Source organism: Anomaloglossus baeobatrachus, chromosome 6 (genome assembly GCF_048569485.1).
Source record: "Anomaloglossus baeobatrachus isolate aAnoBae1 chromosome 6, aAnoBae1.hap1, whole genome shotgun sequence".
NCBI lineage: Eukaryota > Metazoa > Chordata > Amphibia > Anura > Aromobatidae > Anomaloglossus > Anomaloglossus baeobatrachus.
The window spans coordinates 68943805-68971357 of record NC_134358.1 but is presented as its reverse complement, the minus strand read 5'-3'; the positions used below and the strand labels follow the sequence as shown (position 1 = coordinate 68971357).

The 27553-nt window shown below is 48.0% G+C and overlaps 1 protein-coding gene across 2 annotated transcripts in view; it reads right to left on the bottom strand.

Moving 5' to 3' along the window:
• The window catches only part of LRP12 (LDL receptor related protein 12), a 98774-nt gene that overhangs the window by 9156 nt on the left and 62065 nt on the right, over positions 1-27553 (bottom strand). For both annotated transcript variants that reach the window (XM_075352964.1, XM_075352965.1), the window contains exons 4-6: positions 9253-9388; positions 7683-7885; positions 3975-5067 (exon numbers count right to left, since the gene is read on the bottom strand). In XM_075352964.1, the coding sequence (XP_075209079.1) occupies positions 3975-5067; positions 7683-7885; positions 9253-9388 (1432 nt within the window). The remainder of the gene's footprint in view (positions 1-3974; positions 5068-7682; positions 7886-9252; positions 9389-27553) is intronic.

The window sequence follows — 27553 nt, the reverse complement described above, 5'->3', positions numbered from 1 at the left end:
TGCATGGCTTTCAATGGCACTGGGTCACTTGTGTTTATTGATGACATAACAGCAGACAAGAGTAGCCGGATGAATTCTGAAGTGTACCGGGATATACTTTCAGCCCAGATTCAGCCAAATGCCGCAAAGTTGATCGGACGGCGCTTCATAGTACAGATGGACAATGACCCCAAGCATACAGCCAAAGCTTCCCAGGAGTTCATGAGTGCAAAAAAGTGGAACATTCTGCAATGGCCAAGTCAATCACCAGTTCTTAACCCAATTGAGCATGCATTTCACTTGCTCAAATCCAGACTTAAGACAGAAAGACCCACAAACAAGCAAGACCTGAAGGCTGCGTCTGTAAAGGCCTGGCAAAGCATTAAGAAGGAGGAAACCCAGCGTTTGGTGATGTCCATAGGTTCCAGACTTAAGGCAGTGATTGCTTCCAAAGGATTTGCAACAAAATATTGAAAATAAAAATATTTTGTTTGGGTTTGGTTTATTTGTCCAATTACTTTTGACCTCCTAAAATGTGCAGTGTTTGTAAAGAAATGTGTACAATTCCTACAATTTCTATCAGATATTTTTGTTCAAACCTTCAAATTAAACGTTACAATCTGCACTTGAATTCTCTTGTAGAGGTTTCATTTCAAATCCAATGTGGTGGCATGCAGAGCCCAACTCGCCAAAATTGTGTCACTGTCCAAATATTTCTGGACCTAACTGTATATATATAGACTGCGGTCATCGAATCCTCCCGGTACCGCCAACGCTGCTTCAATCTCCCGTGTGGCGCCAGGTCTGCTCCCGTGCGGGAAGCAGCTGCGAAATCAAAAGTGAACATTAGAAGAAAAAAAAAAAGTCATACTCATCTGTCTGCAGGCTCCCGGTGCCATGCCCGCTCCCAGCTCCTCTACTGGTACCGCCACTCCGGCTGTGTGCCGGCTCCCAGGCACGTCCGATGGCTGCAGGACCTGCCGGTGGATCACCTGATGCGGTCACCTGACACATCAGCTGATCGTAAGTCTCGCGACGCCGGCTTTTTACCGCCTGGCCGGCTATGTGCTGATGCAGTCAGGAGACCGCTTCACTGATTACCGGCAGCTCCTGCAGCGATCGGACAGGAGTCAGCACGGACGTGTGTAGGTTTTTTTTTCTGCACTGATGCATCAGCTGATTGTATAAACTGCTTTTATACAATCAGCCGGTGTCATGTGATTCAGGCCCTTGATCCTGATACATCATCTGATCGCTTTGCCTTCCAGCAAATCTATGAGATGATATTGGATCCGGATTGGACGGCGCGGGACCCTTGACCCAGGATTACTGCGGAAGGGGGGGTTCTTTATTTCAATAAAGATGGAGTCACTAATAGTGTTGTGTTTTATTTCTAATAAAAATATTTTTCTGTGTTTTTTTTTTTTTTTTATCTTTACTAGAAATTAATGGTGGCCATGTCTAATATTGGTGTGACTCCATGAATTTCGGGCTTAGGGCCAGCTGATAATATAAAGCTATCCCTAACCCCATTATTACCCAGCGAGCCACCCGGCATCAGGGCAGCTGGAAGAGTTGGATACAGCGCCAGAAGATGGCGCTTCTATGAAAGCGACATTTTCTGGGGTGGCTGCGGACTGCAATACGCAGCGGGGGTGCCCAGAAAGCTTGGGCACTCTGCACTGCAGATTCCAATCCCCAGCTACCTAGTTGTACCTGGCTGGACTCAAAAATTGGGCGAAGCCCATGTCATTTTTTTATTTTAAATTATTTCATGAAATTCATGAAATAATTAATTAAAAAAAATCAAAAAAATAGCTTCACTATATTTTTGGTTCACAGTTGGGTACAAATAGGCAGCTGGAGGTTGGGGGCAGCCCGTACCTGCCTGCTGTACCCGGCTAGCATACAAAAATATGGCAAAGCCCACGTTATTTTTTTGGGGGGCAAAAAACTCCTGCATAGAGTCCTGGATGGAGGAAGCTGAGCCTTGTAGTTCTGCAGCTGCTGTCTGCTCTCCTGCATACACTAGTGGATGAAGCATGCTGAACCTTGTAGTGCTGCTCCCCCTGCTTCTCCCTCCAGCATACAGTCCTGGATGGAGCATGCTGAACCTTGTAGTTCTGCAGCTGTCTGCTCTCCTGCATACACTAGTGGATAATGAAGAACATATTGAAGAAGGAAATGTTAGACCTTTTATCTTTTTTTTATTTTTTCAACAATCTTTAAATGGCATTGTTCACTGATAAAAACGCGGAGAGCAAAAACGCAGCAAGAAAAAAAAAAGGGGGTAAAAAAAGCATGCGTTGTTGCCGCGGTTTTTTGCAACGGGTGCTTTTTTGTGCGTTTTTGGCTACAAAAACGCATAAAAAAAAAAAAAAAGCAGTGTGTGAACCTAGCTTTACTTTCACTTACAGTTTAGTGATGAGGGGGGTGTCATATAGACGCCTGCCGTCACTAAATTATGACTTAGTGGCAGCTATGGGCTGCTGCCTTTAACTCCTTCATTACCCAGATTGCCACTGCATCACGGCAACGTGAAGGCCCGGGAAAAGTCTGGCACTGTCGCATCTAATGGATGCGGCAATTCCGGGTGGCTGCTGGCTGATATTTTTAGGCTGGGAGGCTCCCCATAACGTGGGGCTCCCCAGCCTGAGAATACCAGCCCCCAGCTGTGAGGCTTTATCCTGGCTGGTTAGCAAAATTTGGGAGGACCGCACGCTGGTTTTGATACATTTTTTTTTTTTTTTTTTTTTACTGTACGCTATGACCCTCCCACCGGTGGCTGTGATTGGTTGCACTGAGACAGCTGTCACTCTGCGTTGGGGTGTGTCTGCCTGCAACCAATCACAGCCACCGGTGAGCAAGGAAGGAGTGAATACAAGATGGAATAATGAGCCGGCTATGGAAGATGAAAGCCGCCGTGGGAGCAGTGTGACAGCCGCCCCGTCATCGGTGAGTATGAAGCGCTTGCTCCTACCCCTTTTGGCCAGATTCGGTTCCCCATAAACTTTATAGGGGGAGCAGCATCTGGCCAGATACCGGGGATCAATCCTCCACCGACCCATAGCCTGCGGGTAATTGGTCTGCCAGCCCTCGTATTACACAGGAGAGGATTAGATACACAGCTCAGCATACAGTATCACACAGGACAGGATTAGATACACGGCTCAGCAGACAGTATCCCACAGGATAGGATTAGATACACAACCCTGCAGACAGTATCACCGGTACACACACAGGCCGGCAGGTGGTAGGGTTGAGCGGGGGGGGGGGGGGGTTTGGAGACCACACACACACGGCAGAACGGGGGCTGGGGAGAGCGGAGGGAGGGGGTTTCATTACAAACGGTAACGGCGGGGGGAGGGGCAGCTGCAGTGGCGGGGGCTGGGAAGAGCGGAGGGAGGGGGTGTCATCGGTAACGGGGGGAGGGGAGGCGGCCCGGACTCACATCTCGGCGGTTGACATGTGTAAAGTGGAGCAAAAAGCATGGCTTGAAGCTCCACAAAAATGGCGCGGAGATCCTCCCTCTGCTGTGAGCTGGACAGCCCAGGGGGCGCGTCCCGGTCACAGCAGACGCCCACTGTAACGTTAGTGAATGGGGTCGGGCCACGACCACTATTCTCTATGCCCAGGGGCTGCCATAAAGGAGTGTGTAACTGTCGTTACACACACAGCAAATCCGACATGGCCCCCAGTGCCTCCAGTAAAATTAGAATAACAGAAAAAGTAAATAAGCTGCGATTTTCATTTTGTATTAAAAATACTTGATTTCATAATCACTATTTTTAATACAAAAATAAAAAAACGCGATACAGTCCCTTTAAAGGCCAGTTTATAGTGCAGTCAGCAGTTACTTTGCATTAATAGGACCTGTGGTGGGTGATGTCACAGTCGTGCAATGACCGGCTGCCCTCTCAACGGTCATGACATTCAGGAGCAGGGTAAGTAGCGAAGTGCAACAATGGAAACTATGCATCTAAGACAATTATTACCTGCGTTCAAACATGCGGAGAGAGTAGAGCTTGCAGGTACATCCCAATGCGATCACCAGAAGCAGCCCACAGATCAGGCTGCCAATCACCGCCGCAGTGATGACGCGCGTGGGTACAATAACTGGACAGTTTTCCTCATCGCTCCCATCACCGCAGTCGTCTTGAGAGTCGCACACCCAACTTTCAAAGACGCATCGGTTATTCTTGCAATGAAAATTTCCTGGCTGGCAAAAGAAGCAATTTTTCTCATCTGAGCCATTGGGGCAGTGATTTTGGTAATTACAGCGGTCAGAACGCGGGTAGCACACCCCATTTCTGGAACAAGGGAATTCATCTTTTTGGCACATTGAACAGTTTAGCTCATCTCTTCCATTTGGGCAATGCCAGTAGCCATCACATCGCTGCTGCTCGGTGTAACAGCCCCAGTTACCCCCACAGGGAATCTCCCACGGGAGACAGAATCCGTCTACTTGGTAAGTGGCATTGAATCCTCGGGCCGCATTCACCTTATCGGCACAAAAATGGACCCGGATTTGACCTGATGAGGAGACTACTGTGAGTGGAGCGTGGGAATCGAAAGCCGTTAAAACTCGCAAAAGTTTACGAGCATTTTCCTCCAGACCATCGTAAATTTTTACGTAGTCGCCATAGCCTGTTCCATCCAGCTTGAAGTCTGTAAAACGCAGAATAACCTTCCGGCGATCTCCTGTGTCTATAAGCCACGTGCAGTTACTGCCTGGGGGGTAGAAGTCTGGATAGTTGGGGGAGCTGAATGCCCCGTAGAAGTATTTCAGGGACTGCCCACACGTGGGTAAGTCACAATCAATCTCATCGCCCAAGTCCAGACAGTCGATGTTCCCATCACACTTCACAGAGTTAGGCAGGCAAGTGTAGGCTTTGGTGAAACGCGACAGGCACTGAAACTGATTGGAAGCGCAGGGCTGAAAGGCCGCCTCGGTCGGGCGATTGAGCTTGGCACATAATCTTTCATCTGAACCATCCCCACAGTCGTCCATGTGATTGCACTTTAATGTTTCGGAGATGCATTTCCCATTGTCACAGCGAAATCTATTCCGCTCGCATTTTTTCTTTCCTTCAAAGATGGAGAGAGGAAAAAAAAAATATATAGTTAATTAAAACAGTGATTTAATAAATCATTCTACAAACACAATGTGCACTTTACCTAAAAAAAAATAAAAAAAAAAATATCACAAAAGTGACTGCACCCCTCACATTTTGGTAAATATATTATATCTTTTCATGGGACACTGTTATACAAACTGAAGACTGACTACTTTTCATTGTATCAGTGTAAATTTTGTGCCCCTTCAAAAAAACTCAACACACACCCATTAATGTCAATACTGCTGGAAACAAAAGTGAGTACACCCCCAAGTGAAATTGGACAAATTGTGCCCAAAGTGTCAATATTTTGTGTGGCCACTATTATTTTCCAGCACTACCTGAACTCTTGGGCCTGGAGGTCACTAGAGCTTCACAGGGGCCGCTGGATCCTCTTCCATCCTCCATGATGACATCGAGGAGCTGGTGCTTGTTAGTCACCTTGTGCGCCTCCACCTTCAGTTTGAGGAGGCCTCACAGCTGGTCAATAGGTTTTAGGTCTGGAGACTCTTGGCCAGTCCAGCACTTTTGGGCTATGTGCCCACGGAACACTGTACCTGCTGCTATATCCGCAGGTATGTCCGCAGGTTTCCTGCAGCAGCTACCCAGAATCCGCAGCTATGGATAGGTATAGAGTTAAACCTGCAGACATTAGTGCGACTTACCTGCGAAAGTCCTGCCCTGTATCACCACAGTGGAGAGGCGGGATTTCCGCAGGTATATCCACAGGAATAATTGACATGCAGTTACGTGCGGCTGCGGGACATCTGCAGCATGTTCCGCAGCCGCACATACCGCAGCATGGACATAGCACTCCCCATGTCCCATAGGAGAACACTGGGAGTGTCTGTACTTGCTAAAACCTGCAGATTTATCTAGAAAATCCAGATAAATCCGCAAGTTTTCCACGGCAAAATCCGTGGGTACATAGTCCCGTGGGCACATAGCCTTACAATCAGTTTCTTTAGCAAGGTCGTGGTCGTCCTGGAGCTGTTGGGGATTGTTATGTTGGAATACTGCACTGTGGCCCAATTTCTGAAGGGAGGGAATCATGCTTTACTTCAGTATGTCACAGTACATATTGGTATTCATGATTCCCTCAATGAACTGTAGCTCCCCACAACCGGCAGCACTCATGCAGCCCCAAACCATGACACTCCCACCACTATGCCTGACTGAAGGCATGAGACTTGTCTTTGTCTTCCTCACCTAATTGCCACCACACAGTCTAGACACCATTTGAACCAAATAGTTAGTTATTGTTAGTCTCATCAGACCACAGGACATGGTTCCCGTAATTTATGTCCTTCATCTGCTTGTCTTCAGCAAACTGTTTGTGGACTTTCTTGTGCATTATCTTTATAAGCGGCTTCCTTCTGGGAGGACAGCCATGCAGACTAGTGCAATGCAGTGTGTGGCATATGGTCTGAGTATTGACAGGCTGACCTCCCCACCCTGTAAAAAACAAATAGCTAATTGGGCACAATTTGGCCCTGTTCACTTAAGGGTGTAATCACTTTTATTGCCAGCGGTTTAGACATTAATGGCTGTGTGTTGAGTTTAGAGGGCACCAAATCTGCACTGTTATACAAGCTGTACACTACCTTATATCAAAGTGTCAGATCTTCAGTGTTGTACCATGAAAAGATATAACAAAATATTTACAGAAATATGGGGGTGTACTCATTATCAAAGAACAGGATGTCACTACTTCCTATCCTGTTAGAGGGGTGATTGCAGCAATGTGTCTCTTACTAGGCTGTGTGTTGTGTCAGTATAAATCAGTGTTTTATCAGAAGGACATCATCACTTCAGGATTAGTTGTCCATCAATTGTGTGGGTGGGGTTATACTTGGCTCAGCATTCAGTGAACTGGTAGATCTGCAGCAGAGAAAACAGTGATTTTAAAATTGAGTAGTCCAGAAAGTGACATTGCTGGCATAAGAGTCTTTGCCCCTACATTATGCTGCTCCCAGACTGCATGGTGGTGAAAACCTGGTGACCCCTTTAAAAAGGGAATCTGTCAGTTATTTTGTAGTACAATACTAATACTAATGTTGTTATCTTTAACTAAACCTTTCAATATCAGTAAGATTTATTGCTCTACCTTATCCTGTTATCTTGCTGTAAGCTCCATAGAATTCAGTGTCTAGTCAAGTGAATGTAAGTAAATACAATTTGCATATTCACTGCTCACTGCTGAGAGGTGGGAGGGAGTACGGGTGGGGGCAGCAGTGCAAAAGCAGTTCAGATTTACTTTCACTGATGGCAGCACGGAGATGGGAGCAGGACAGATGCAGTTTGTATTTACATATGCTTGACTAGCTACTACATTACACTGAATTCTACAGAGCTTACAATAAGATAAACAGGATAACAAAGCAATAAAACTTACTGATCCTGAAAGATCTCCTTGATCTCTATTTAAAGGCAACATTAGTATTGTACTAGAAAACCTCACAGATTCCCTTTAAAGAGGTCATTAGGTTTTCGCCACCATGCAATCTGGGAGCAGTATAATGTAGGGGCAAAGACTCTTATTCCAGTGATGTCACTTCCTCACATACAGATTCCTACCCGCCATACCTGCAGTATAAGATAAGCGGAATCCTTTCTTGGAAATGTGGTCATCTGCATGAAACTTGATCCATACGTGGTCCTGTAAGGAGGTATATGGCGCTGGGATTGCAGAGCCACAAGCTTTGGCCCCGTCAGAATTTTGTGTTGGGCTTATGGATAACCAGTCGAAATTACAGGAAGCCGATCCCTGAAGGTCAAACTCTTGGAAACTGAAAAACAGAGAAAAATCATTAAAAAGCTCAAATAGTCAATAGTTTTAGCCAGCCAAAGGCACACTTGTCTGAATATGTTATACAAGGCAGCTTCATTTTTTAGATTAGGATACAGTTCTTCTAGGAGCAATAGCCATCTCTGACTATCCCCTCATAAAATATGCACGCTCTGTTCAGCCAAGCGTGCCTGTATTAATGGGGAAAGCGGCTTTGCGGACAATTAGGCAAGGGCCACATGGGGCTCTTCTGCGATCCACGCATGACACTCTGCTCTCGCTGGCAGCACAGTGTCACTGCGACTGAGGTCCGATCATGCGATCGGGCCACGGCTCCGAGGAGGGGCGGGCCACGGCTCCGAGGAGGGGCGGGCCACGGCTCCGAGGAGGGGCGGGCCACGGCTCCGAGGAGGGGCGGGCCACGGCTCCTGGCATAGAGCTGCGGTCATCACTGGGTCTGCAGGCCGCAAACAGCAGGTATCTATGTGCCCACGATCAGGACCCGCTGCGTCGTGGACGCGGCGGGTCCTGAATTCGGGGCCCCGAGTCTCCTCCGCAAGAGAATACAGGAGACCACAGCTGCTCATACCCACTATCAGGGTTCGGGCCGATGCAGTCTCCTCGCTGTATTCTCAGTACACTTGCGACTCTGAATATCACACCGCAGGTCAGTGTTTGCTGCGGGCTGCACACGCACAGTGGATGGGATTTCTAGAAATCCCTTCCACTCTGCTTGTACTGTACAACCCAGCGCTCTGGACGCAGCTGAAACAAGCTGCCTCCAAAACGCTGCAAACACTGATCAGCACGCAGCCCTGAGGGAACGGAGGAAAGGTGAGAATTTTTTGGCGTATGTGAAGAGCGGCATAATAGGGGAAAGGATGGGGGCACAATACTACAAGGATGGGGGCACAATACTACAAGGATGGGCATGAGGATGGACATAGTACTACAAGGCACAAGGTTAGACAATATTATAAGGATGGGCACAATACTACAAAAATGGGCACATTACTACAGGGGACAAGATGGGGACATTACTAAGCATGACTTTTTTGCCATTAAAAATGAGATATAGATATCTCTCACCACACACACACACACACACACACACCAAAAAAGTGCAGGTTTGTTATAATCAAGCAAAAATGTTCAAAATAGTGATCCAAAAGGTGTATAGAAAAAAACAAAACAAAACATGGAATCATTAAAGATGGCACTTTGTCCTGCAAGGAATGCGGCCCTCCTCAATTTTTTTTTCTATGTGTGGCCCATTCTCCTAGCTGAGTTTGAGACCCCTGGTCTAGATGATTAATAGAACCAATAGATAGTTGGATTGTAAAGCCAGGCTCATTACACAGCACCTACCTGATGGTGATGGTCTCTCCAGGGTTGGCATGGATGTACCAGCTGCAGTTTATCCTGGCCGGGTATTCTACAGGCCATCCCGGGCTAGTGATAATACCGCTAGGCTGTCTGATCTGTTCAGGAATCCCACTGCAAGCTAGGATGGGGAGAAAAGAAAAATATATGGTTTACTTTAAACTACAGCAATGCAGGTAACTGTTTCCTGCAGTACATTCCTGTAACTATGGAGCGACGGAGATAAAAGAAAAAGGAGAAAGTGTTTATTACTGATCCAATAAACATGGAGCAGTGCAAGTCTTGTATCTGCCAGCAGGTGGCACTGTGAGCCCAGACACGAGAAGCCGCCATCTACATCCAGTGCAGCGTCATTATAGGTATAATATCAGCACCCGGCCGGTGCACAAGAGGACGCCTACAGATAAATGAAATAAATGTACAGGTGCAAATATGCCGACACTGCAGAAGCAAACTAACACGAGGATGCAGCAGCCGCCGCCATGAATCTCCCCATCAGGTCCCTTTTATTAAAATTGCAATGAATGTTTATAAACACCTTGTGATCATATTGTGTAAGAAGAACGCCTGCCAACTTCTTTTACTAAGATTTGTAGGTGGGGGGTTGGTCATACACTTTCCCAGCTGCCCATGTAAAATAGCCTCTACTTTCTATTGAACCTTCCCTTAAAAGGGGCTTTCCCAGACTCCAACATTATCCAGATTCCAGTGGTCTGACCCCCTAGTGATCTTCAGAAAAGAAATCTGGACTCTTGCAAAGAATAGAGCTGCACATGCTCGAATATGGCTCCATTAATTGACTATGGGACTGCCACAAAGTCAAAATCAGACCCACAGAATTAGGCTGCTTACACACATCCGTTTTTTGCAGTCAGGCACAATCTAGCGAATACTGGATAAAACTGATCCAGCGCCGGATGCGTTTTTATCCTCATTGAATAGTATTAGCGCCAGATTGTGCCTGTTCCTCTTGCATTTCAAGGTGTGCGCCGGCAAAATTTCTGTATCCGGCTGCCGGAAAGGGCGCACAAGTAAACGCATTCCACCGACTGATACGGTTTTTTTAACTGAGCATGCTCAGATGTGTAAATTCTTTTCTGGTTAGAAAATCTCGGTCTCTCTCCGGCGCGGGGCTGCACGGCTGTCAAACTGCTCCAGCGGCTTCTCCTGCTTTGAAAATGTCGGCCGCTCATTATTCCATCTCGTATTCCCTGCTTCCCCCGCCCACCAGCGCCTATGATTGGTTGCATTCAGGCACGCCCCCATGCTGAGTGACAGCTGTCTCACTGCAACCAATCACAGCTGCCGGTGGGCGGGTCTAAAACTTGCAGTAAAATTAGGGGAAAAAAAAGGCGTGCGGTCCCACCCAGCGCCAAGGTAAAGCCACACAGCTGCGGGCTGGTATTCTCAGGATGGGGAGCCCCCAGCCTAAAAATATCAGCCAGCAGCCACCCGGAAATGCCGCATCCGTAACGATGCAACAGTCCCGGGACTATCAGGCTCATCCCGAATTGCCCTGGTGCGGTAGCAATCTGGGTAATAAGGAGTTAATGGCAGCCCATAGCTGCCACCAAGTCTAGCTTACTGATTGCAGGTGTCTGAGACATCCCCATCACTAAAACTGTAGTAAAAGTAAATAAAGACAAAAAAAACAAAAAACAAACAAACACTCTTTCACCACTTTATTAAAATCCCCAAATACCTTTCCAGGTCCAGCATAACCCACATGAGGTCCTACGACGCTTTCAGCTCTGCTACATCGGAAGCTGACAGGAGCGGCCGTAGAACACCGCCGCTCACTGTGAGCTCCACAGAGCAACTGAAGTGAGTCGCGCCTGTCAGCGGTGATGTCACTCAGGTTATCTGCAGCCACAGCTCTCGGGAGGAGGACTTCAGCTGTGGCCGCGGGTCACCTGAGTGACAGCACCGCTGATCGCACGGCTCACTTTAGCCACTCAGGGGATTTGCGGTCACCGGTAAGTCCTTCAGTGACCGCAAATCAGTCTGCGGCACACAGAGAGCCACGTGATGACAGTGACCTCGAGTGAAGTTCATTCTGATTGCGCGGCTTGTCTCGCAGCCAGCCATGCTCTATGGGTATGTAGCAGAGCCGAGTGGGACCGCAGTGTCAAAAATGCATCCAAAATACATTCAAAATGCATCCAAAATGACAAAAATAAAGCATCCAAAACGCATGCAAACGCAGCTGGATTCTCGGTACAAACCGCTACAACGAATCAGTTTTACCGTATCCGTCGCATCAGTTTTACCACAATCTGAGACGTATCCGTTGCATCAGGCACAAACCAGATTTTGCCTGAGGGCAAAAACCGGATGTATGAAAGCAGTCTTAGAGGGGTTGTCCGGTCTCCCCATATTGTGACTGATCCACAGGATCAGCTGTTATTTGGTACCCAGCAGATGTAATGACAGTTAATGTAGCGGTGCGCTGCAGTTATGGTCACTGTGCAGTGGCAGCTGCTGAGTACTACAAGAATAAAAGGTGTTCTGCAAAACTCAGCAGCTGCCACAACGCCTTGGAATGACGCTGCACCCTCTGCTTTCAAATAACAGTTACCGTATTTTTCGGACCATAAGACGCACTTTTTCCCCCAAATGTTGGGGGAAAGTGGGGGGTGCGTCTAATGGTCTGAATGTAGGGCATGGCTGCGGGGAATAAGGGTGCTGCGGTGGAGCGGGTCATCGGGGCACGAACAGGCAGCAGCAGCGCCTGCCGTGACCACGTGGGCCCGCTCATTACATATGCACGCCCATCCTCCCGCCCATCTCTCAGCGCTGACAGGTGGGCGGGGTGATGAGCGGGGGACGCGCGCGAAGTAAACAGCCGGCCGTGATCACCCCTGGCAACTACAGCCTGGAGTGATCATGTGCGGCTGCATTCACTGCTCCCCGCGCATCATCATCAGCGCGGGGTGCAGTGAATCAGTGCACATTACTCACCGTTCCCCGCAGCACCGCGATGTCCTCCTGATTGCCGGCCGCGCTGTGTAGAGACTAACGGGGCTCACAGCGATGACGTCATCGCTGTGCGCACGTGTCCACACAGCATCGCCGGCACAGACAGAAGGAGATCGCGGTGCAGCAGGGAGCGTGGCCAGCTCCACACAGCGCTGCCGGCACAGACGGAGGAGGAGCGACGCTGCGTGGAGCGAGGAAAGGTGAATATAAATGTTTATTTTATTTTTTTTATGTGTGTTCCGCAGGATGATGGGGCACATGTGAGCAGGATGATGGGGCACATGTGAGCAGGATGATGGGGCACATGTGAGCAGGATGATGGGGCACATGTGAGCAGGATGATGGGGCACATGTGAGCAGGATGATGGGGCACATGTGAGCAGGATGATGGGGCACATGTGAGCAGGATGATGGGGCACATGTGAGCAGGATGATGGGGCACATGTGAGCAGGATGATGGGGCACATGTGAGCAGGATGATGGGGCACATGTGAGCAGGATGATGGGGCACATGTGAGCAGGATGATGGGGCACATGTGAGCAGGATGATGGGGCACATGTGAGCAGGATGATGGGGCACATGTGAGCAGGATGATGGGGCACATGTGAGCAGGATGATGGGGCACATGTGAGCAGGATGATGGGGCACATGTGAGCAGGATGATGGGGCACATGTGAGCAGGATGATGGGGCACATGTGAGCAGGATGATGGAGCACATGTGAGCAGGATGATGGGGCACATGTGAGCAGGATGATGGGGCACATGTGAGCAGGATGATGGGGCACATGTGAGCAGGATGATGGGGCACATGTGAGCAGGATGATGGGGCACATGTGAGCAGGATGATGGGGCACATGTGAGCAGGATGATGGGGCACATGTGAGCAGGATGATGGGGCACATGTGAGCAGGATGATGGGGCACATGTGAGCAGGATGATGGGGCACATGTGAGCAGGATGATGGGGCACATGTGAGCAGGATGATGGGGCACATGTGAGCAGGATGATGGGGCACATATGAGCAGGATGATGGGGCAAATATGAGCAGGATAATGGGGCACATGTGAGCAGGATGATGGGGCACATGTGAGCAGGATGATGGGGCACATGTGAGCAGGATGATGGGGCACATGTGAGCAGGATGATGGGGCACATGTGAGCAGGATGATGGGGCACATGTGAGCAGGATGATGGGGCACATATGAGCAGGATGATGGGGCACATATGAGCAGGATGATGGGTGACCTATAGCAGGATGAGAGACCTATAGCAGGATGAGGCACATATAGCAGGATGAGGGACACACACACACACACACACACACATACATACATACACATATATATAAAAATAAATATAAGGATGGGGATTATATACAAGGCAGGAGAATCATTACCAGGATGGGGTACCTTACTAGAGAATTTGGGGACATTACCCCCATAATAGTGTGTCAGCAGCAGATCCTCGCCCCATAAGTGTGTCATGACCACATTTTTTGCTTAAAATTTTATTTTCCTTCTCTAAAACCAGGGTGCGTCTTATGGTCCGGTGCGTCTTATAGTCTGAAAAATACGGTAATTGTGGCGGTGCCATGTGTTAAGCTCCTCTGATCTTGTATTGATTACTTATCCAATGCATAGATACAGTGGGAAAATAAGTATTTGATAACACTGCCGAATTTGCAAGTATCCCCACCTACAAAGAATGGAGAGGTCTGTAATTGTTATCATGGATACACTTCAACTGACAGACAATGAAAAAAAGAAAAAAAAAATTCTGAAAATCACAGTGTAAGAATTTTAAATTTGCATTTTATTGCACAAAATAAGTATTTGATCACAGACCAACCAGCAAGACTTCTGTCTCTCACAGACCTGTTATTGTTTCTGTAAGAAAATCCTACTCTGCATTTATTATCTGCATTAATTGCACATGTTTAAACTCGTATCCTGTATGAAAGTCACCTGCCCACACAATCACACTCCAACCTCTCCCCCATGGCCAAGTCGAAAGAGCTGTCTAAGGACACTAGGGACAAAAATTGTAGAACTGCACAAGGCTTGTGTGGGCTAAAGGACAATAGGCAAGCAGCTAGGTGAGAAGGCAACAACTGTTGGCACAATTATTAGAAAATAGAAGAAACACATGAGGACTGTCAATCTTACTTGGTCTGCGGCTCAATGCAAAATTTTGCCTCATGGGAGGAGGATTCTGATAAAGGCCAGGAATCAGCCGAGTACAACACAGGAAGAACTGGTCAATAACCTAAAGAGAGCTGGGACAACAGTCTCAAACATTACTGTTAGTAACACACTATGCCATCATGGGTTAAAATCCTGCAGGGCATGCAAGGTCTTACTGCTCACTCTTACACATGTCCAGGTCAGTTTGAAGTTCTGGATGATCTAAGGGAGGCCTGGGAGAAGGTCATGTAATCAGACGAGACCAAGATAGCACTTTTTGGTATCAACTCCACTCACCGTGATGGGAGGACGAAGGATGAGTACAAGCCCAAAAACACTGCCATGAAGCATGGGGGTAGAAACATTGGGGGCGCTTTACTGTAAAGGGGACAGGAGGACTATACCGTATTGAAGGGAAGATGGATGGGGTCACATATAGCGAGATTTTGGCCAATAACCTCCTTCCCTCAGCAAGAACATTGAAGATGGGTCATGGCCGAGTAAGATTGACAGTCATTGTGTGTTTCTTCCAATTTCTAATAACTGGGCAAACAGTTGTTGCCTTATCACCAATCTGCTTGCCTATGGTCCTGCAGCTCATTCCAGCTTGTGCAGGTCCACAATTTTGTCCCTAGTGTCCTTAAACAGCTCTTTGGTCTTGGCTATTGTGGAGAGGTTGGGCTGTGATTGATTGAGTGTGTGGACATGTTCAATTAATACAAATAATGAGTGTAGACAAAATGGGCTTCTAAAAGAAAAAAAAAAAAAGAAGAAAGTGTGAGGCAGAATTCTTGCTGATTGGTAGATGATCAAATGCTTATTTCATGCAATAAAATGCAAATTCATTATTTAAAAAAAAAAAAAAAAATACAATTTTCGGGATTTTTTTTATTCAGTCTGTCACAGTTGAAGTGTACCTATAATACACCTCTGAGCTGACTATTGAGAACATTTGGTCCTTTTTATTGCGTTTCTTTGTGGAGAGTCAGACATCTGAAAAAACGCCAATTCTAGCATGTCAATTCTTTCATTTTGGCATTCAGAATATGGGATAAACATTTGTATATTTTATTAGCTTGGGAAGTTATTCATTCACACAGGTCCCAAATGTGTTTTTTTAAACTTACACCTTTTTTCTCCTCTCAGTTAACTATGAAGAACATTGTTGTCGAGTGTGATAACTTTATGTAGTATACTAAAGCAGATGGGCCATCAGTGTAATGCTGGCACAGGGTGGAGGCATCTGTGCGACAGCTGTACAGGAATGTGAACCTGGCTGCTACATTCAGGATAAATTGGAGAGGGAAGAGTTTAGTGAGAGGAAGACCAATTAGTAATTAGTTGCAGTAATCAAGACGAGAATGAATCAAAGCTTAAAGTAAGGGTGGATTATGGGAATTTTTGTTGAGCTGGAGAGGACATGAGCGAGTGAGTGTTTGGATATAGGAGGGAGGTAGGAGATGAAAAATGATTTGCAGAATTCCAGACAGGTCAGTAATCTGTGATTATTGGACGGGAGACCTGCCAGACTCTTCACCTACCGGCATCCACAGCTCTTTTTTTCCTTAAAGGGAACCGGTCACCACTTTTTTGGCGTATAAGCTGCGGCCACCACCAGTGGGCTCTTATATACAGCATTCTAACATGCTGTGTATAAGAGCCCAGGCCGCTGTGAGAACATGAAAAACACTTTATAATACTTACCTAATGGTCGCGCGGTTGGCCATATGGGAGTTGCCGTTCTCCAGTGCCTCCTCTTTCTGAAGCCTGTGTGCATGACGTGGCTACGTCATACACACTTGCCGGTCCTGCGCAGGCGCACTAGAATACTTTGATCTGCCCTGCAAAGTGCTCAGGACCTGAATGCCGGCGAGTGTGGAGGACGTCGGACGTGTCATGCACCGCGGCTTCAGAAGATTGAAGACGAAGATGACCGAAAGAGGCGGCGCTGGCACCGGACAACGGAGACGCCGATATGGCCAACCGCGGGACCGTTAAGTATTATAAAGTGTTTATGTTCTCACAGTGGCCTGGGCTCTTATATACAGCATGTTAGAATACTGTATATAAGATCCCGGTGGTGGTGGCTGCAGCTTATAGGGCAAAAAAGTGGTGACAGGTTTTTTTTAACCGGTCTGTATAGATGTGATCCCGCAACAATGGTATCACACCAGAAGAGCCGGTAAGCCGGGAGATAAGCAGAGCTCCCATCCAGCGGTCAGATTGACCTGGCCAATTGAGACGAGTCCTGCAAATAGATCCTCCTATCTCTCTACTCCCTATATCCAATCACACAATTACTCGTGTCACCTGCATCTCAAATATATCTGATGAAAAGAGCAAGCCACCAATTACAGCAAGTATTGCACAAATTCCTCAATCAAGTACCATATAGCAACAATAGAGGAAATAATTGTGTATATTAAAATACAACTTTTAATATTTCTCAATATAAAAACCAACACACAGTATTAAAGTGCCTAAGTCATTAAAGTGCTACTTAAATAGTGCAAAATTACACTCATCTCCCATCCATTCGACATTGAAATGAAAGAATGCTCAGTTAGATATTGCTCCCATAGATCATTTGTGTGCACATATTTAAAGGACACATCAGCGGATCCCTATATCAAAGTAGCCAATACAAAGTCACCAAATATGCTAACGTAAATGTAACATTAGTGCCTCGGGTCACATCCAAAATTGTACTCTACTGCACAGAAATCCATATTCAGGGAATATTAATACTAGTGATGGGCGGACCCGGACTGTAAAATTCCTGATCTGCGCGGTTTCAAACATACCTTAGTGCCAAAAAAGCAAAAACATCAGAAACAAAATTTTTATTGATTAAAACAAACACAGACAATTAAAAACACCATGATCGGGATTGTGTGGGAAGACAGAAAAATCACAGGGTGGTCATAAATAACACCAATATCAAAAGAAGGGAATTTTGTTTACTTACCGTAAATTCCTTTTCTTCTAGCTCTAATTGGGAGACCCAGACAATTGGGTGTATAGGCTATGCCTCCGGAGGCCGCACAAAGTACTACATTTAAAAGTGTTAGGCCCCTCCCCTTCTGCCTATACACCCCCCGTGCTCCCACGGGCTCCTCAGTTTTGGTGCAAAAGCAAGAAGGAGGAAAAATAATTATAAACTGGTTTAAAGTAACTTCAATCCGAAGGAAACTCGGAGAACTGAAACCATTCAACATGAACAACATGTGTACACAAAAAAACAGGGGCGGGTGCTGGGTCTCCCAATTAGAGCTAGAAGAAAAGGAATTTACGGTAAGTAAACAAAATTCCCTTCTTCTTTTTCGCTCTATTGGGAGACCCAGACAATTGGGACGTCCAAAAGCAGTCCCTGGGTGGGTAAAATAATACCTCGTAAGTGAGCCGTAAAACGGCCCTTTCCTACAGGTGGGCAACCGCCGCCTGAAGGACTCGTCTACCTAGGCTGGCATCCGCCGCAGCATAGGTATGCACCTGATAGTGCTTCGTGAAAGTGTGCAGGCTCGACCAGGTAGCCGCCTGACACACCTGTTGAGCCGTAGCCTGGTGCCTCAAAGCCCAGGACGCTCCCACGGCTCTGGTAGAATGGGCCTTCAGCCCTGAGGGAACCGGAAGCCCAGCCGAACGGTAAGCTTCGATAATTGGCTCCTTGATCCACCGAGCCAGGGTTGATTTGGAAGCCTGTGACCCTTTACGCTGGCCAGCGACAAGGACAAAGAGTGCATCCGAGTGGCGCAGGGGCACCGTACGAGAAATGTAGAGTCTGAGTGCTCTCACCAGATCTAACAAGTGCAAATCCTTTTCACATTGGTGAACTGGATGAGGATAAAAAGAGGGTAAGGAAATATCCTGATTGAGATGAAAGGGGGATACCACCTTAGGGAGAAATTCCGGAACCGGACGTAGAACCACCTTGTCCTGGTGAAAAACCAGAAAAGGGGCTTTGCACGACAACGCTGCTAGCTCAGACACTCTCCGAAGAGAAGTGACTGCTACTAGAAAAACCACTTTCTGCGAAAGTCGTGAGAGGGAGATATCTCTCATTGGCTCGAATGGTGGTTTCTGAAGAACCATCAGCACCCTGTTTTGATCCCAGGGTTCTAACGGCCGCTTGTAAGGTGGAACGATGTGACAAACTCCCTGCAGGAACGTGCGTACCTGTGGAAGTCTAGCTAGGCGCTTCTGGAAAAACACAGAGAGCGCTGAAACTTGTCCCTTAAGGGAACCGAGCGACAAACCCTTTTCCAGTCCAGATTGAAGGAAGGACAGAAAAGTAGGTAATGCAAATGGCCAGGGAGAAAAACCCTGAGCAGAGCACCACGACAGGAAAATTTTCCACGTCCTGTGATAAATCTTGGCGGACGTTGGTTTCCTAGCCTGTCTCATAGTGGCAATGACTTCTTGAGATAACCCTGAAGACGCTAGGATCCAGGACTCAATGGCCACACAGTCAGGTTGAGGGCCGCAGAATTCAGATGGAAAAACGGCCCTTGAGACAGCAAGTCTGGTCGGTCTGGTAGTGCCCACGGTTGGCCGACCGTGAGATGCCACAGATCCGGGTACCACGACCTCCTCGGCCAGTCTGGAGCGACGAGGATGGCGCGGCGGCAGTCGGCCCTGATCTTGCGTAACACTTTGGGCAACAGTGCCAGCGGAGGAAACACATAAGGGAGCTGAAACTGCGACCAATCCTGAACTAAGGCGTCTGCCGCCAGAGCTCTGGGATCTTGAGACCGTGCCATGAACGTTGGTACCTTGTTGTTGTGCCGGGACGCCATGAGGTCGACGTCCGGCACCCCCCAGCGGCAACGCGGCAACAGATCTCCTGAAACACGTCCGGGTGAAGGGACCATTCCCCTGCGTCCATGCCCTGGCGACTGAGATAATCTGCTTCCCAGTTTTCCACGCCTGGGATGTGAACTGCGGATATGGTGGAGGCCGTGGCTTCCACCCACATCAAAATCCGCCGGACTTCCTGGAAGGCTTGTCGACTGCGTCTGCCGCCTTGGTGGTTGATGTATGCCACCGCTGTGGAATTGTCCGACTGAATTCGGATCTGCTTGCCTTCCAGCCACTGCTGGAACGCTTTCAGGGCAAGATACACTGCCCGAATTTCCAGAACATTGATCTGAAGCGAGGACTCTTGCCGGGACCACGTACCCTGAGTCCTGTGGTGGAGAAAAACCGCTCCCCACCCTGACAGACTTGCGTCCGTCGTGACTACTTCCCAGGATGGGGGTAGGAAGGATTTCCCCTTCGATAATGAAGTGGGAAGAAGCCACCACCGAAGGGAAGCTTTGGTCGCCTGAGAGAGGGAGACGGTCCTGTCGAGGGACGTCGGCTTCCTGTCCCATTTGCGTAGGATGTCCCATTGAAGAGGACGCAGGTGAAACTGCGCGAAAGGGACTGCTTCCATTGCTGCCACCATCTTCCCCAGGAAGTGCATGAGGCGCCTCAAGGGGTGTGACTGGCCTTGAAGGAGAGATTGTACCCCTGTCTGTAGTGACCGCTGCTTGATCAGCGGAAGCTTCACTATCGCTGAGAGGGTATGAAACTCCATGCCAAGGTATGTGAGCGATTGGGCCGGTGTCAGATTTGACTTTGGAAAATTGATGATCCACCCGAAACTCTGGAGAGTCTCCAGGGTAGCGTCGAGGCTGTGTTGGCATGCCTCTTGAGAGGGTGCCTTGATCAACAGATCGTCCAAGTACGGGATCACCGAGTGACCCTGAGAATGGAGGACCGCTACTACAGTAGCCATAACCTTGGTGAAAACCCGTGGGGCTGTTGCCAGGCCGAATGGCAGTGCCACGAACTGCAGGTGTTCGTTTCCTATGGCGAAGCGCAAGAAGCGCTGGTGCTCTGGGGCAATCGGAACGTGGAGATAAGCATCTTTGATATCGATCGATGCAAGGAAATCTCCTTGGGACATTGAGGCGATGACGGAGCGAAGGGATTCCATCCGGAACCGCCTGGTCTTTACGTGTTTGTTGAGAAGTTTCAGGTCTAGGACAGGACGGAAAGACCCGTCCTTCTTTGGGACCACAAACAAGTTGGAGTAAAAACCGTGGCCCTGTTGATGAAGAGGAACAGGGACCACCACTCCTTCTGCCTTCAGAGTGCCCAGCGCCTGCAGAAGAGCCTCGGCTCTCTCGGGAGGCGGAGAAGACCTGAAGAATCGAGTCGGGGGACGAGAGATGAACTCTATCTTGTAACCGTGAGACAGAATGTCTCTCACCCAGCGGTCTTTTATTTGTGGCAGCCAGGCGTCGCAAAAGCGGGAGAGCCTGCCTCCGACCGAGGATGCTACTAGAGGAGGTCGAAAGTCATGAGGAAGCCGCCTTGTTAGCGGTGCCTCCAATGTTCTTTTTAGGACGTGACTTAGACCGCCATGCATCAGAGTTCCTTTGTTCTTTCTGAGACCTTTTGGACGAGGAGAATTGGGACCTGCCCGCGCCCCGAAAGGACCGAAACCTCGCCTGCCCTCTCCTCTGTTGGGGAATGTTCTGTTTGGGCTGGGGTAAGGATGTATCCTTTCCCTTGGATTGTTTGATGATTTCATCCAGACGCTCGCCAAACAGCCTGTCGCCAGAAATTGGCAAACTGGTTAAGCGCTTTTTGGAAGCAGAATCTGCCTTCCATTCCCGTAGCCACAAGGCCCTGCGGAGTACCACCGAATTGGCGGTCGCCACCGCCGTACGGCTCACAGAGTCCAGGACAGCATTAATAGCGTAAGACGCAATTGCCGAGGTCTGGGTGGTAATGGATGCCACTTGTGGCGCGGCCGTGCAAGTGGCTGCTTCAATTTGCGCTTGACCTGCTGAGATAGCTTGCAGCGCCCATACGGCTGCGAATGCTGGGGCAAAAGAAGCTCAGATAGCTTCATAGATGGATTTCAACCAGAGCTCCATCTGCCTGTCAGTGGCATCTTTGAGCGAGGCCCCATCTTCCACTGCAAGTATGGATCTAGCCGCCAGTCTGGAGATTGGAGGATCCACTTTGGGACATTGAGTCCAACCTTTAACCACGTCCGGGGGGAAAGGATAACGTGTATCCTTAAGGCGCTTAGAAAAACGCTTATCTGGACAAGCATGGTGATTCTGGATTGCCTCTCTGAAATCAGAGTAGTCTAGAAACATACTCTGTGTCCGCTTGGGAAACCTGAAACGAAATTTCTCCTGCTGAGAAGCTGACTCCTCCGCCGGAGGGGCTGAGGGAGAAATATCCAGCAACTGATGGATGGACGCAATAAGATCGTTCACTATGGCGTCCCCGTCTGGAGTATTAAGATTGAGAGCGCTCTCAGGATCAGAATCCTGATCAGCTGTCTCCGCATCATCAACCAAAGATTCCCCCCGCTGAGACCCTAAACAATATGATGTCGAGGGAAATTCTAAGCGAGCCCGCTTAGTCAATCTGGGGCTGGGGTCTAAGTCAGAACCCTCAGACTGGGATGTAGGAGATACCCCGGGAGGACATTGTTGGTCCAACTGAGGGGGGCCCGGGAACAACGATTCAACAGGGTCCCGTTGCTGAGATACCGGCCTGGACTGCAAGGCTTCTAGTATCTTAGCCATAGTCTCAGAGAGTTTAGCAAACTCAGTCCCCGTCACCTGGACAGTGTCAACAGGTGTCTCCCCCTGGGCCCCTCTTAGCATAGGCTCCGGCTGAAGAAGTGGCACAGGGGTCGAACACTGCACACAATGAGGGTCAGTGGAACCTGCCGGTAGTGGGGTCTTACAAGCGGCGCAGGCAGCATAATAAGCCTGTGTTTTGGCACCCCTGCCTTTTGTGGGCGCCATGCTATAGTTTTCCTTGAGTTACACAAAAGGGTATATAGCCAGAATGCACTGTGCTCATACAGTGTAAAGTATATATGATACACAAATAATGTACCAATACACTACAGCACCATGGGGCTAGCACCAACAGGTGCTGCTTACCAGCCGCCTAAAGCGGTTGTGAGGCCACCAGAGACCGTGTCTGGGTCTCCCAGGACTTGTCCCTCTTCTGCAGCGTCGGTGGAGCTGACAGGAATGGCTGCGGCGTCCTGACGAGATGAGGGAGCTGTGGGCGTGGCCGAGAAAGAGCGCGAACTGGTGCTCACACCGTGCACAGTGAGGGGGGTGGAGTATGTAAATCATACTCCAGCCCTCAGAGCTGCTCGCTCCGTGCAGCGTCCCGCCCTTCCCCCTGCCTGTCAGGGCTGAGGGCGGGAGAAAAGTAAACTAGGCCGCAAGGAAGCCGGGGACTCTAGTAATAAACGCGGCCGCCGTAAAAGCGCGGCCGGCGTGAAAGTCCCCGGCGAACTACAAGTCCCAGCCGCGCCGCAGTGTCCCATGGCAGCGGCGGTTAGTGCGGTAGCCCTTACATATAAACACACTCAGCGACGCTGAGTGTGTAATGGCATATATAGACCCGGTCAGCGCCGCGGTCCCCGGTGCACTAGCACACCCAGCAAAGCTGAGGTGATGCCGTGCGCGGTCCCCACAGGGATACAGAGTACCTCCAAGATGCAGGGCCATGTCCCTGAACGATACTCGGCTCCTATCCATCAGGCTCCACAGGAGTTGTGGATGGAGCACGGTCTCAGTGCCTGGAGACCGGTAAGATCCCACTTCACCCAGAGCCCAGAGGGGGATGGGGAAGGAAAGCAGCATGTGGGCTCCAGCCTCCGTACCCGCAATGGATACCTCAACCTTAACAACACCGCCGACAAGAGTGGGGTGAGAAGGGAGCATGCTGGGGGCCCTATATGGGCCCACTTTTCTTCCATCCGACATAGTCAGCAGCTGCTGCTGACCAATCTGTGGAGCTGTGCTGTGCGTGTCTGACCTCCTTCGCACAAAGCAAAAAACTGAGGAGCCCGTGGGACCACGGGGGGTGTATAGGCAGAAGGGGAGGGGCCTAACACTTTTAAGTGTAGTACTTTGTGCGGCCTCCGGAGGCATAGCCTATACACCCAATTGTCTGGGTCTCCCAATAGAGCGAAAAAGAAATATGCAATATATTTACAATCTATAATGGCAAAAAGGTAAAGAGGTCACAATATGCAAAAATATAAACCACCACATCAAAGACAATTGATAATATAATTTAGGGTCTGGAAATGTCAAAGTAAGTGGATTAAACCATACCCAGATCGTTTAACAGCCCCTCGCACCACTCCAACAACTGGCTCGCTTTGCTGACGAAGCGGTGGCGAAGCGGTCGTTGGAGTGGTGTGAGGGGCTGTTAAACGATCTGGGTATGGTTTAATCAATATCTTTTCCCATAAAACAATTATGGCAATGATTTGCTTTGGTTTACATGCACTGGGCACTTAAGGTTATATTCTGGCCATTGTACACTTGTGCTTATGAATATCTGATTATATATTGGGTCTGTATTTTCCACTCTTTTCTCTAAATTCCATTTCCTCCTTCCTTCCCTACACCCCCCCTTTTTTTTCTTGCTCTTTTCCAGACCCTAATTTATATTATCAATTGTCTTTGATGTGGTTGTTATATATTTTGCATATTGTGACCTCTTTACCTTTTTGCCATTATAGATTGTAAATATATTGCATATTTTTGCTAGTGGTGTGTAATAGTTACATAGTTACTTAGGTTGAAAAAAGACCTAGGTCCATCTAGTTAAACCTTCCTCCACCAGTTCTACATTCTAAGTAATTTATAACCAACATTTATTTATGACCGCCCTGTGAGTTTTCTGTCTTCCCCCACATCCCGATCATGGTGTTTTGTAATTGTCTGTGTTTTAATCAATAAAAAAAAAATTGTTTGATATGTTTTTGCTTTTTTTGGAATATTTTGTGGGGACATACTCTTGTTATATTCTTGAGGCTGTCATGAAATTACATGGTGAAATATCCTTCTAATTATAGGTTCATAACCGAGTGCCAGGCCCGAAATTCTCATGGAATTCTGGGTATTGATCCGGCACTCTGGTAATATAAAAAAAAATAAAAAAAAATGATAAAGCAAGTGCGCAATACTTGCCAAGTCACCGGCGTGGCTGTAAATGCTCCCGTGGCCTCTCATACGTGGGCTGCGCATTAGCCTTCATGCATATGCACTGCTTTCCCTGCTATCAGTGTCTGTGATTGGTTGCAGTCAGACGCGCCCCCACCCTAAGGGACATATGCTTCCAATCACAGAGCCAGTCTGCGGGTCTATAGTGTATAGTAAAAATAAAAAAAAAAAAAAAAATTCATAAATAATTATCGTAGGGTCCCAACCATATGATACCCAAGACAGATAAAAGCATACGGCTACAGGCTGCAGTCCCCAGCCATGTACTTATCTTGACTGTGTATCAATATAGGAGGAACCACAATAGGCTTTTTTTTTTTTTTTTTAAATCATTTAAATAATTTAAAAAAAAAAAAAAAAAAAAAAAAAGTGCAGCCCTCCCAATTTTGGGAGCAATATTAAAAGCTCCAATACACATAAATTTCCTCTATTGATGCTATATGGTAATCAAAAAGATCTCCAGAATCCACCCTTGTTTTAAGCTTAAAAAACAAAAACAACAAAACTTTAACGACTTATTTTGATTACTGCAACTTGATTCTCCCATGTCGAGTAGGGAGTGAAGGAAAGAGCGTAGTCAAATATAACTTGCAGGCATGCCACCTTAGAAGTTATGGCAGTACCAAAGAGTAACATTGAACTCTCAAGGTTTGGGTTAGCTAGTAAGGAGACAACGGAAGAAGGTCAGTTATGAAAAAAAGATTCAGAGAAGAAACATTAGGTTAGAGACGGCACAATCACTGGATTTTTATAGTACTGCGGGGGGAGGGCGGTGTGTGTGTGTATTGAGGTATATAACTGCATGTTGGTAGAATGAAGATAATGGTGAAAGCACAACTCCAAGGGTGAAATAAAAATGGAAAAAAAAAAACAACAAAAAAACACACCAAAAATGGAATTCTGTGTATCTCTAAAAATTGGTTCTCTTTGTCTGATAGACGCCAATAAATAAAAAAAAAAAAAAGAAGAAAAAAAGACTCAACCCTCGAGGAACAGAGGCTAAGGTAAAGAGGAGAGGAAGAAGAGCCGGCACGCGAAACGCCAAAAGACCGTATCAATAAAAGGTGCTTCAGGAATTAGAGAAGCTAGGATTGCGATTTCTATAAACTGCAAAACATCTGTCCCCATGTTGTGAGTAGTACTGCAGCATAGCCAGATTAACTTTCAGAAATTCAGTATCAGATAACCATTGGCACTGGTTTTTGGAAGAGAACAGCTATAATTTTTAATCCTAGACATCCTATTAACCTCTTAGCGATGGTTGCTGTATAGGAGTCTGCATGGACGTCAACTGTGTTACACAGCCGGCACCCAACAGTGTATGAAGAATTTAAACTGGAGGATCTCCAACGTCTCTGTCCGGAGCGAAGCAGCATTTAAAAGGTTTCAAGGTTGTGGGCAACAAGTCCAGAGACCACCACCCTCCCTGCACAAACAGACAGGATGTGATTGCAGCTGGGGGGCAAGTGAAGGTCTTTGTGGCTGCGCTGGCATTACTACCCTATACTCTAATATTGCATATCATTTTTGAACATTTTTCTTTGCTTCTGCTCCTTTAATTTCCAGGTTTGCAGATAAATTCTAGGGAATTTTTTTTTTTCACAAAACATCAAACACTATAAATAAGGCCGGAGTCCCGATTGCGTATGACTTGTGCGATGTCACATCGGTAGCACCCGGCACGGCCTGACGCTCTCCGGACACGAGCACCTCAGCTGCATAGAAATACATGCAGTCGACCCGCTCTGCAAGAGTCATACGCAAGTGGAACCGTACCCTAAGGCCGGGGCCACACGGGGCACTAGTGTGATCCTCGCATGACACTCTGCTCACGCTGGCAGTACAGCAGAGCAGAGTGTCATGCTAGTGTCCCTCCGACTGGGTGGAGGGGCGGGGCGGCCCTGGGGGAGGGGCGGGGCGGCCCTGGGGGAGGGGCGGGGCGGCCGGATTTATCTCCCTCTCTCCTCCGTAGCCAACTATTGCCATTCTCGCCTTGCACTCGAGGTACACCGGTACACTGCAAGTGCAGTGCGATTTTTCTCTCGCCCCATACACTTGAATGGGTGCAAGAGAGTTTTGCATCGCACTGTTTTTCTTGCAGTGTGTCTTAGGCATAACAGGGAGGCTATGTGCGCACGCTGAGCATTTGGTTGCAGAAATGTCTGCACCAAATCTGTATCTTGGAGCAGAAAAAAAAAAATGTAGTTTTGCAGAGCGATTTTGCAGCATTTTTTGCATGCATTTTGGGGTGGAAAAACGCTACAAACACTGAAAGAACTGCCATGCTGCAGATTTATTTATGCACCATATCTGCGAAAAGTAGTATGAAAAAAAAAAAAAAAAAAAAAAAGACTCATGGACTTTGCTGGCATAAGGATTTGCATGCAGTTTTGTGATAAAAGCTGCACTAAAAAGAAAAAGAAAAAAAAAAAAAAGCACTGTGTGCACATACCCTAACAAATTAAAACATGGAGAGTCACCCTGTAAATGTAATAAAATGTATAATATGTAATAAGAGCTAAATATGCTTACAAAAAGCAAAATCTAATCCGCAACTATTAGGCCGAGGCCACATGGGGCACTAGTGCGATGCTCGCATGACACTCGGCTCGCGCTGGCAGCACAGCAGGAGCTGAGTGTCATGCTAGTATCCATGCGACTGAGGTACGACTGTGCGAGCGGAACTCAGCTGCAGGGGCCGGCCCGGCTCTCAGGAGGGGCAGGCCAGCGCTACGGAGGGGCAGGCCAGCGCTACGGAGGGGCAGGCCAGCGCTGTGGAGGGGAGGGATTTATCTCCCTCTCTCCTCCGTAGCCGGCTATTGCGATTCTCACTCTGCACGCATGGTACACTGGTGTACCGCGAGTGCAGTGCGATTTTTCACTCGCCCCATTCACTTGAATGGGTGCGAGAGAAAAGAGTCTCGCGTTACAGTCGCAGCATGCTGCGATTGTATTCTTGGTCCGATTAGGGCTGAGAAAATAATCGCTCATGTGCGCTGACAGGCTAGAATTGGTCCGACTGGAATGCGATGTTTTATCGCACTCCACTCGCACCGATTTTCTCGCCGTG